General features: G+C 36.2%; 1 protein-coding gene across 1 annotated transcript; it reads right to left on the bottom strand.

Moving 5' to 3' along the window:
* Positions 1 to 826: 826 nt before the first annotated feature.
* On the bottom strand, positions 827 to 1,210 carry LOC140852220 (probable calcium-binding protein CML18). Its single transcript, XM_073245191.1, has one exon. It carries the CDS (start codon positions 1,208 to 1,210, stop codon positions 827 to 829), a length of 384 nt encoding a protein of 127 aa, XP_073101292.1.
* Between the last annotated feature and the right edge of the window lie 11,373 nt (positions 1,211 to 12,583).

The following is a 12,583-nucleotide window of genomic DNA, read 5'->3' as shown; positions in this document are numbered from 1 at the left end:
TATTATATTATATTATTATATTATATCATTATTATATTATTACAATATTATATTATTATATATTATTTGATTATTATTATAATATATTATAATAATATATATTATATTAGATCTTATATTAATATAATATAGTATATAATATAATATTATTATATATAATAATATAGTATATTATATTATATTATAATAATTTATTATTATATAATTATATATTATTATATATTATATTAATATATTGTAATATATATTATATAAATATTATTCTATATAACAATATATTAATTATATTGTTACATTATTATATTATAATATATTATAATATATTAATATATGAATATTATAATATATTATAATAATATCTTTTATTAATATAACATAACATATAATATTCTATCTTTTATTAATATAACATAATATATAATATAATATTATTATATGTAATAATATAGTATAATATATTATATTAATATATTATATTATAATAATTATATAAATATCATTATATATAATAATATAATATAATATATTATTATGATTACAAGGTTAAGAGGGTATTTTAGAAATTTGATTTCATATTATCGATAATCTGATTGTTATACCAAACATGTCAATCAAAATTTTTAATAATTTTACTGCAATATTACCTACGTATATCAAACACAGTAATCAATATTATTGATAATTTAATGATGATAATCTATCTTGAAGGTAATTCAGATTATCTTTCAAAATTATGTACCAAACACAATCTTAAATGACGTCTCAAAATGACACAAGGAATTTGACAGTGGGATTGATGGGACTCCAATCTTTATGTAAAACTCATCTAACCCTTGTGAAAGAAATTAGAATCACGATATACCACATCAATCAGAGGACGATGACGGCGATCACCTCTAGAGCCCTTCCTCTCTCCGTCGTTCACCATCATCATCTTGAAGTCCTCAAAGTTCATGCTTCCATCACCATCCGAATCAACAGACCGGATCATCCTAGAGTAGTCATGGACGGAGCACTCCTCCCCCAATCTTTTCAGCACCAGATGGAGCTCCTTTGCCGTGATCTGCCCATCCCAGTCCAGATCGTACATCGTGAACGCATCCCTCAACTCTCCCTCCTTTGCACCCAACCTATGGTGGAACATGACAAACTCCTTCAGATCCACGAAGTAATCACTGTCGGAGTCCAGCTCCACCATCATGGCTTTCATCCCCTAGCAGATCTCGATGATGATGACCTCTGATTTGGCAGCGACTGACTGCAGGCCCATCGATCCGTTCTCCCCTTGCCCCTAAGACCCTCACGAGGATGATGGCATCCCCGCCCGCCACCTGGTGGAGATGTTGCTCCTGTTGGAAAAAGCAAATATTAAATGTATTGAAAAAATCGAAAGGTCATTTTGTAAACTTAATTGAAGTGGCAAAAAATCAAGAGTCACATGAAAAATCCAAGAGTCACATAGAAAGTCTAAATGATAAATTTATTAGGAGAGTCAAAAGGTCATTTCTTATACCTATATATAGGTGGTTGTTGTAGAATGTATGGTGTGGTAAAGTGGTATCAAAGAATAGAAAAAGAAAAGAGAGGGTTTGTGAGAAAAAATTATACTGCTCAATTATTTTATATAGTTTCTCATACTATTGTTGTATGTTCCACCACCATTACATATTCTATCAAAGTGGTATCAGAGCTCGGAGGTTGAAAATATATCCAACAGCATGCAATTCCCCATTCCACGACTCACCACCACCAATTATGAGAATTGAAGCATCCAGATGAAGGCATTGCTAGGCTCCCAAGATATTTGGGAGGTTGTTGAAAAGGGATATGAAGAACCCCAAGATGACCGTGCACAAACGGCGGCACAAAGAACGATGCTTGTTGATCAAAGAAAAAAGGACAAGAAGGCCCTTTATTTCATCTATCAAGGGCTAGATGAAGCCGGATTCGAGAAGGTTGCTTGTGCCACCAACTTGAAGCAAGCTTGGGAGATCCTCGAGAACACTCATAAGAGCGTTCAGAAAGTGAAGAAGGTGCGCCTCCAAATGTTGAGAGGCGAGTTCGAGACTTTGAAGATGAAGGAAGGAGAATCCATCTCGGATTACTTCACAAAGATTCTTTCTAATGTAAACCAAATGAAAAGAAATGGTGAGAATGTAGAGGACAAGCGTGTGGTGGAGAAGATCCTAAGATCCTTGGATCAGAAGTTTGACTATGTTGTGGCTGTAATTGAAGAGTCCAAAGATGTGGACACTATGACAGTTGATGAACTCATGAGTTCTCAAAAAGTCCATGAGCAGAGGATCTTGATGCGGAAAGAAGAACCCTTGGAGCAAGCCTTGAAGTGCAAGCTCACCATCAATGAGAAGAAGGATGGCCCAACTAGCGAAAGCAGTCAAATAAATCACGGTCATAGTTATACCCGTGGATACGATCATGGACGAGGTCGTGGATGAGGACGAGATTCCTTTGGACATGGCAGAGGAAGAGGAGGTACAAGAGTCTTACCTAATGAAGAAAACACACAAGGTCTCTCTGACGGAAGAAGGCAATGAGGTTTCTCAAAAGGAGGACGAAGGTATGACAAAAGTAAAATTAAATGTTATACTTGTGGTAAATATGGTCATTACTCCACAGAATGTTACCATAATGAGATAACTAAGTGCATGAGAAGGTCAACTATGCAAAGGAGGAGGAAGGAGAAGATGGTATCTTGCTACTAGCAGAGAAGAGAGAAGAAGCTTCCAACGAAAATATTTGATACTTGGATACCGGTGCAAGCAATCATATGTGCGGGTACAAACACATGTTCAAAGAGTTAGATGAGATAGTGGATGTGACAACCCGGCCCGATGGGCCAAAAGCCCACTAAGCCCACTTAGGAAAAAAAAATAGGGAAGAAGACTCCCAATCGGAGTCTTCCTCTTCTCCGATTCCGATCAAGAATCAGAGTCCTAGGGCCATTAAAAGACCCTAGGACAAGCTCTATAAGAACCCCCCTCCTCTCCTCTAAGGGTAGATCCATCAGTCACCGACGATTGCCGGAAATTTTTCTCTGATTTTCTCGTTTGAAGCCGCGACTCCTCGACCTGTGTTCGTCGTGATTTCACACCGGTGGGGGTCACCGGAGGTTGTGGTAAGGTCTCCTTCCTCTTCCTCTCTTCTCTCCCTTCTTTCCAGTGCCTGTGGGCACGATTGCCGGCGACGAGTGTCGCCGGATTTTGCTGGAAAAGAAAACTCCTATTTTGGCCTCCTCTTTTCTTTGATTTTCCGGCACCGACGGTCATCACCGACCATCGGTACGGGCCCTCCGAACTCGGGGGAAAGCCGCCCTTACCGTCGGCCACCGCCGGGCAACGAGTGGCCGTGAACGACCGACGTAGGGAACGGGGACCTCTAGGTCCCCTGTTCCGGCCAAAGAAGGCCACGGGGGGAAAAAGAAAAGGAAAAGAAAAGGAAAAGAAAAAGAAAAAGAAAAGGAAAAGGAAAAAGAAAAAGAAAAAGAAAAAGAAAAGAAAAGGAAAAAGAAAAAGAAAAGAAAAAGAAAAAAAAGAAAAGAAAAGAAAAAAATATATAATCAAATAATAATAATAATAATAATAAAAAGGAAAAGAAAAGAAGAAAAAGAAAAGAAAAGAAAAATATATATTTATAAAATAATAAGAATAAAAATAAAAAAAATAAAAAAAAAGAGAAAGTTTCTCTCATCCCTCTCTAAAGTCTTTCTCTCTCTAGAATTGGATTCATTCTCTCTCTACTTTCTCTCTCTACTTTCTCTCTCTAAAAAAATTTCTCTCTCCAAGAAATCCTATGAATCCCTTATTAGGCTATCTTTTCCACTCCTAGAGACCTAGGGACCTATGACCTTAGATCGGTTTAGAACCAAAGGAAGAGATTTATTGGACTGATCATCAAATCAGTCATTTTCTTATATTATGTAATTTTATTAAATATATGAAATAAAATTTATTGATGATTTAATATTTTAAATAGGACTGTCCGATTCTTTTAAGGAAGATTAAAAGGTCCAGGATGATCGAGGTAAGTAGATCTTATGCTCCTTATTTATTTTTAAATGATCATATTTTTATGCAAAGAATTGCTATTGATAAAATCATAATTTTTTATAAAATAAGGATCGGCATATGTAATATGAAAAAGCATATTTTATTGTGAGCATTGATTTCATGAATATGTCTTATGAAAATAGTATGATTATGAAGCATGAATTTTATTATTTTTTCATCTATATATATGTATGCTTTAAGAAAAAGATATAATGATTTCAAAGGCTCTCAGATGGCGATGAATGAATCCCTTCAGGAAGGTCGACATTCGGAGCTAGCATCCACACGAAACATAGCCCTACCAGCGAGTATAAAGTTGGCATATGAATTAAGAACTCTGTCGATTAAGAAACATGGCCCTGTCATGGGTATAATAGTGATCTTAGCACGAATATCTGTGAGCAATATTTTGAAACATGATTTGAATACATGATGAAAATGATTTATGATTCATAATTATGAAATATACATGATTTATGCATGATGAGCTTATAACTTATTTTATTATATGCTCTATGAAATATTTATTTTTATAATAATTATTATTTGCTAAATGATACATTATCATAAAAAATTTATGCTTGATCCGGTAAGGAAGCGGAAGTCTACTTACTGAGCTGGTGTAGCTTATATTCTTTTTATTTTCTTTTTCATGTACAGAGAAATAAGGCTAGGACTGATGGAAAGGGAATCCAGGCTTGGGGATCAGCAAAGCAAGCTTGGAAATTTTGTACTAGAAATTCAGTTTATGTTTATGGATTGTAGTCATTATGAATTTTAAGGCTTGGATTATTTCATCTTTGGATTTAGATGCTCTGAACCAGTTTTGGTTTAATTAAATATTTGAATTGAACTTCATTATTATATTTATTTATGATACACCTGTTATTATATTTTAGAAGATGAATTTTAGCTTCGTGTTATCGTGGGTCCATCCCTCGATAGCATGGCCGTGTTATGTTCTGGATTTAGGGCGTGATATTTTATGGTATCAGAGCAATAGGTTTAATCAAGGATAGAACTTAAAACCTAACAGTGAGTAGTTAGGTTACGCATAGTTAGACTCTGACTTAAATTATTAACTGTACTGTAACTCTATTATAAAATAACGTAATAATGATTGGCATTTGAATAGGAAGCGATGAGCGATAGGGAGGACGAGACTTTGGCAAATATGGCCGCTAGGACAAGAGGAGCAAGAAGAGCAAGACTGACGTCACGAGGAACTGACAATCAACCAGCTGAGCGGGCTCCTAACACACCGGCCACACAGGTGGACATTGCTGGTGTATGTCAAGTGGTGGCTCAGCTTATCCAGCAGCAGGCACAGACTGCTCCTCAACCGACATTATCTATGGAGTTATACTACGAGAGATTCAGAAGGCTCAACCCACCTCTATTTGAGGGTGGATCTGATCTTACGACTGCAGAGATATGGATTCGAGAGATGGAAAAGATGTTTGATGCCCTGCAATATCCTAAGAATGTGAAGGTCCGATTAGCCGTTTCTATGTTAAAAGGGAATGCCGAGTTTTGGTGGACTGCAATAAAAGCTGCCTATGGGAACAATGATGATCAGCTCACTTGGGAAGAATTCAAAGAGATATTTTATGGTCAGTACTTTTCGGGGATAATGAGATTGGTAAAAGAAAATGAGTTTCTAGCCTTAAAGCAAAAGGATGATATGACGGTGTTAGAATATGCTAACAAATTTAATGAGCTAGGCCGCTTCTGCCCCCAGCTTATGGAATTCAAAAGGAGTAAAGCTAACAGATTCGAACAAGGTCTAAGATATGAAATTCGATCCCGTCTATCTTCTCATATTTTCAATAACTACAAGGACGTACTGGAGCGAGCTTTGAAAGTGAAATCTGAATTGAAAAGAGCAGAACTAGAAAGAGGAGATAAGAAGAGACCGAGATCAGCAGGAAATCTAAAGGATCAGTAGAAAATTTTCAAAAATAATAACTCTGATAAGAAGAAAGAATCTTCATCCTGCTCCTATTGTGGAAAAAATCACAATGGACCTTGTCTCAAGAGGATTGGAGCATGCTTCTTATGTGGTGAGAAAAGACATATGGCTCGTGATTACCCAAATAAGAAAAGAGATGACTCTAGATCTAACAAACCAGTTGATCAAAAATAAAAAGAAAACGTACGAGTGTTTACTTTAAACCAGCAGGAGGCCAATGCAAATGATCAAGGGGTGACAGGTATTATCCCAGTCAATTCTATTTATGCTCGTGTGTTATTCGATTCTGGCTCTTCACACTCTTTTATATCTCTCAAGTTTGCTACTTCTTTGAATTGTGTGCCTGAAAAATTAAATGAACCATTATATGTTAGCACACCTTTTAAAAATATTGTTATTGCTGACATTATTTTCAAGAATTGCATAATCTAAATAGAAGAAAAAGAATTAGCAGCAGATTTGATTCAGCTAAATATGTATGATTTTGACGTTATTCTTGGGATGAACTGGTTATCTTCATACCATGCACATATTGATTGTTTTGAAAAAAAAGTGGTATTTCAAATTTCGGATGAACCGTAATTCTTCTTTCAAGGCGAAGTTCATAATAAGGAATCCAAATAATCTTTGGGTATTATCTCAATCATGAACGCAAGAAAAGCTTTAAGGAAAGGATGCAAAGCATTTTTGGCCCATGTAATAGACGTCGAGAAGGAAAAGATAAAGTTGGATGATATCCCAATTGTCAAGGAATTTTCTGATATTTTTCCATATGAACTACCCGGACTGCCCCCAGCGCGCGAGGTTGAATTTAAAATTGATATCACCCCAGGAACCGGGCCTATTTCAAAACCTCCTTACCGGATGGCTCCCATAGAATTACGAGAATTAAAGGATCAACTGTAAGAACTTTTGAATAAAAAGTTTGTCCGACCAAGTACATCACCCTGGGGAGCTCCTGTGTTATTTGTGAAAAAGAAAGATAGGAGCATGCGATTATGCATTGACTATCGAGAGTTGAACAAGGTAACCATAAAGAATAAATATCCTCTTCCTCAAATAGATGACTTATTCGATCAACTTCAGGGTGCTCAAGTTTTCTCCAAAATTGACTTACGATCAGGCTATCATCAACTAAGAATTAGAGATGAAGATGTACCTAAGACTGCATTTAGAACCAGGTATGGCCATTATGAATTTTTAGTAATGCCTTTTGGACTAACCAATGCACCGGCTGCTTTTATGGATATGATGAATAGGATTTTCAAGCCGTATCTGGATCAATTCGTTGTTGTTTTTATTGATGATATCCTAGTGTATTCTAAAAATATAGAGGAACATGAGAGATATTTGAGGATCGTGTTTCAGACCTTGAGAAAAGAGAAGCTCTTCGCCAAGCTTAGCAAGTGTGAATTCTGGTTGGATAGTGTTGTCTTCCTCGACCATGTAATATCTAAGGAAGGAATCTCAGTCGATCCAAAGAAGATAGAAGCCGTGGTAAATTGGCCTCGTCCGACTAATGTGACGGAAGTTAGAAGCTTCTTAGGCTTGGCTGGTTATTATAGAAGATTCGTCAAAGAATTTTCTCAAATTGCAATTTCTCTGACTCGCTTAACTCAGAAATGAATAAAATTTGAATGGAGCAGTGAATGTGAGCAGAGTTTTCAAGATCTGAAGCAACGATTGATATCTGCCCCAGTTCTTACTCTACCATCTAATGAAGGAGGATTTGTCATTTATAGTGATGCTTCTAAGAAAGGATTAGGTTGTGTGTTGATGCAGAATGATAAGGTCATAGCTTATGCTTCTCGACAACTAAAAGCCTATGAGCAGAATTATCCGACCCATGATTTGGAGTTAGCAGCTATTATTTTTGCCTTAAAGACTTGGCGACACTATTTATATGGAGAATCATGTGAAATCTTTACTGATCATAAAAGCTTGAAATACTTATTTACTCAAAAAGAGCTGAACATGAGGCAAAGAAGGTGGCTCGAACTATTACAAGATTTAATCTAAATATTAAATATCACCCTGGAAAAGCTAATGTGGTGGCAGATGCACTTAGTAGGAAGTCTTCAGCGAATGTGATGACTCTGCTATCCTTTCAGCAATAAATTCTTAGGGATTTTGAAGATTTACAAATTGAAGTGACTTGTACTGATGTTAAGAATGTGTTAGCAAATTTAATGGTACAACCAGTATTGATCGAACAGATAAAAGTGGCCCAACAAAGTGACATTCATTTATGTCAGTTTAAGAAGGACATGGAGAAAGGGCTACGAACTGAGTTTAGGCTACATACAGATGAAACTCTTTATTTTGGGAACATATTATGTATACCAGGAGATCCTGAACTAAAAAAAAAATTTTGGAAGAAGCCCATAAATTTTGTTTCTCCTTTCATCCCGATAGTACAAAGATGTATAGAGATTTAAAACAACTCTTCTGGTGGAATGGAATGAAGTAGGAGATAGCTCGGTTTGTATCTCAATGCTTGGTATGCCAGCAAGTGAAAGCCGAACATCAAAGATCCGCTGGTTTGCTAAGACCATTAGAGATACCAGAATGAAAATGGGAGAATATCACGATGGATTTCGTTACTGGACTTCCAAGGACAACAAGAAAAAATGATGCAATGTGGGTGATTGTTGATTGGCTTACTAAATCAGCTCACTTTCTATCTTTTCGAGTTGGCACTCCACTTGATAAGTTAGCCCAGATATATATTGATGGAATTGTACGCCTGCACGGTGTTCCAATAAGTATTGTGTCTGATCGAGATCCACGATTCGTATCTAGATTTTGAAAAAATTTTCAAGATGCTTTGGGGACAGAATTGAGGCTTAGTACTGCATTCCATCCCCAGACCGATGGCCAATCTGAAAGGATAATTCAAACTCTTGAGGATATGTTAAGAGCTTGTGCTTTTGATTTCGGAGGACATTGGGATAATCATGTGACATTGATTGAATTTGCATATAACAACAGTTTTCATTCTAGTATCCGGATGGCACCCTATGAAGCCCTATATGGAAGAAAGTGTAGATCCCCTCTGTATTGGGATGAAGTAGGTGAAAAGAAATTAATAGGTCTCGAGTTAGTTCAAGATGCTAGAGACAAAATTTATCTAATCAAGAGAAGACTCAAGGCAGCACAGGATAGACAGAAGAGTTGGACAGATAGAAAAAGAAGAGAATTAGAATTTCAGGTCGGTGATTATGTTTTTCTAAAAGTATCACCTACTAAGGGTGTCATGAGGTTTGGGAGACATGGCAAGCTGAGTCCGTGATATATTGGATCTTTTAAAATTTTAAATCGAGTAGGAGATGTTGCTTACGAACTAGCCTTACCACCAGATTTATCCAAAGTGCACAATGTCTTTCATGTTTCACTACTGAGAAAGTTTGTACCTGATCCAAATAGTGTGATAAAGTATGAGCCATTGCAACTTCATGAAGATCTAACCTATGAAAAATTTTTCCTCCGAATTATTGATCGAAAAGAGCAAGTTCTAAGACGGCGTATCATTCCATATGTAAAAATTCATTGAAGTAATCATGAAGAGAGAGAGGCTACATGGGAGCTTGAAGATGATATGAAGATGAGATATCCACATTTATTTGAAAATGAAGGTATGTTAAATTTCGAGGATGAAATTTTTTTTAAGGGGGCTAAAATGTGATAACCCGGTCCGATGGGCCAAAAGCCCACTGAGCCCACTTAGGAAAAAAAAATAGGGAAGAAGACTCCCGATCGGAGTCTTCCTCTTCCCCGATTCCGATCAAGAATCAGAGTCCTAGGGCCATTAAAAGACCCTAGGACGAGCTCTATAAGAACCCCCCTCCTCTCCTCTAAGGGTAGATCCATCAGTCACCGACGATTGCCGGAGATTTTTCTCCGATTTTTTCGTTTGAAGCCGCGACTCCTCGACCTGTGTTCGTCGTGATTTCACATCGGTGGGGGTCACCGGAGGTTGTGGTAAGGTCTCCTTCCTCTTCCTCTCTTCTCTCCCTTCTTTCCAGTGCCTGTGGGCACGATTGCCGGCGACGGATGTCGCCGGATTTTTCTGGAAAAGAAAACCCCTATTTTCGCCTCTTCTTTTCTCCGATTTTCTGGCACCGACGGTCATCACCGACCGTCGGTACGGGCCCTCCAAACTCGGAGGAAGGCCGCCCTTGCCGCCGGCCACCGTCGGGCAAGGGGTGGCTGTGAACGGCCGACGTAGGGAACGGAGACCTCTAGGTCCCCTGTTCCGGCCAAAGAAGGCCACGGGGGAAAAAGAAAAAGAAAAGAAAAGGAAAAGAAAAAGAAAAAGAAAAGAAAAGGAAAAGAAAAAGCAAAAGAAAAGGAAAAGGAAAAAGAAAAAGAAAAAGAAAAGAAAAAGAAAAAGAAAAAGAAAAGAAAAGAAAAAATATATATAATCAAATAATAATAATAATAATAAAAAGGAAAAGAAAAGAAGAAAAAGAAAAGAAAAGAAAAATATATATTTATAAAATAATAAGAATAAAAATAAAAATAAATAAAAAAAAGAGAAAGTTTCTCTCATCCCTCTCTAAAGTCTTTCTCTCTCTAGAATTGGATTCGTTCTCTTTCTACTTTCTCTCTCTACTTTATCTCTCTAAAAAAATTTCTCTCTCCAAGAAATCCTATGAATCCCTTATTAGGCTATCTTCTCCACTCCTAGGGACCTATGACCTTAGATCGGTTTAGAACCGAAGGAAGAGATTTATTGGACTGATCATCAAATCGGTCATTTTCTTATATTATGTAATTTTATTAAATATATGAAACAAAATTTATTGATGATTTAATATTTTAAATAGGACTGTCCGATTCTTTTAAGAAAGATTAAAAGGTCCAGGACGATCGAGGTAAGTAGATCTTATGCTCCTTATTTATTTTTAAATGATCATGTTTTTATGCAAAGAATTGCTATTGATAAAATCATAATTTTTCATAAAATAAGGATCGGCATATGTGATATGAAAAAGTATATTTTATTATGAGTATTGATTTCATGAATATGTCTTATGAAAATAGTATGATTATGAAGCATGAATTTCATTATTTTTCTATCTATGTATATGTATGCTTTAAGAAAAAGATATAATGATTTCAAAGGCTCTCAGATGGCTATGAATGAATCTCTTCGGGAAGGTCGACATTCGGAGCTAGCATCCACATGAAACATGGCCCTACCAGCGGGTATAAAGTTGGCACATGAATTAAGAACTTTGTCGATTAAGAAACATGATCCTGTCACGGGTATAATAGTGACCTTAGCACGAATATCTGTGAGCAATGTTTTGAAACATGACATGAATACATGATGAAAATGATTTATGATTCATAATTGTGAAATATACATGATTTATGCATGATGAGTTTATAACTTGTTTTATTATATGCTCTATGAAATATTTATTTTTATAATAATTATTATTTGCTAAATGATGCATTATCATAGAAAATTTATGCTTGATACGGTAAGGAAGCGGAAGTCTACTTACTGAGCTGGTGTAGCTCATATTCTTTTTGTTTTTTTTTTCATGTACAGAGAAATAAGGCTAGGACTGATGGAAAGAGAATCCAGACTTGGGGATCAGCAAAGCAAGCTTGGAAATTTTGTACTAGGAATTCAGTTTATGTTTATGGATTGTAGTCATTATGAATTTTAAGGCTTGGATTATTTCATCTTTGGATTTAAATGCTCTGAACCAGTTTTGGTTTAATTAAATATTTGAATTGAACTTCATTATTATATTTATTTATGATACACCTGTTATTATATTTTAGAAGATGAATTTTGGCTTCGTGTTATCGTGGGTCCATCCCTCGGTAGCATGGCCGTGTTATGTCTTGGATTTGGGGTGTGACAGTGGAAGGCAATGTTTCTTTCGGTGATACCTCAAAAGTTCAAGTGAAGGGGATAGGTAAAATTTTAATTCAACTCAAAGATGGTTCTCAACAGTTCATTTCTAATGTTTACTATGTGCCTAATATGAAAACAAATATTTTAAGTCTTGGTCAATTATTAGAAAAAAAAATTGATGTTGTTATGGAAGGTAGATATCTTTACTTAAGAAAACATAATCAGTTGATTGCAAAAGTACCTATGACCAAGAACCGAATGTTTATATTGAACATCAAGTATGTTGTGACAAAGTGCTTCAGTGCATGCATGAAGGATGACACATGGCTATGGCACTTGAGGTTCGGGCATGTGAACTTTGGTTCCTTGAAACTCTTATCTTCGAAGGCGATGGTGAAGGGATTACCTCTCATTGAGGATACCCCTGAAAAAATATGTGAAGGATGTATTATTGAAACATACTCAAGAGCTAGCTTCCCAAAGGAGTCATTTCATCAAGCTCGAAGGCCTTTGCAACTCATCCATATGGATATTTGTGGTCCCATCACACCGACCTCATTTGGAGGTCGTCATTATTTTCTAACAGTTATTGATGATTTTAGCAGAAAAATTTGGGTGTACCTCTTGAAGGAGAAATGTGAGGCTCTGGAGACATTCAAAAGGTTC

Source organism: Elaeis guineensis, chromosome 10 (assembly GCF_000442705.2).
Source record: "Elaeis guineensis isolate ETL-2024a chromosome 10, EG11, whole genome shotgun sequence".
In the NCBI taxonomy this organism is placed as follows: domain Eukaryota; kingdom Viridiplantae; phylum Streptophyta; class Magnoliopsida; order Arecales; family Arecaceae; genus Elaeis; species Elaeis guineensis.
Note: the sequence above shows the minus strand (reverse complement) of the source record. Positions and strands in the feature narration are given on the sequence as shown.

Excerpts from the sequence above, each read along its gene's own strand:
- LOC140852220 (XM_073245191.1), bottom strand. The coding sequence starts at position 1,210 with ATGAAAGCCATGATGGTGGAGCTGGACTCCGACAGTGATTACTTCGTG.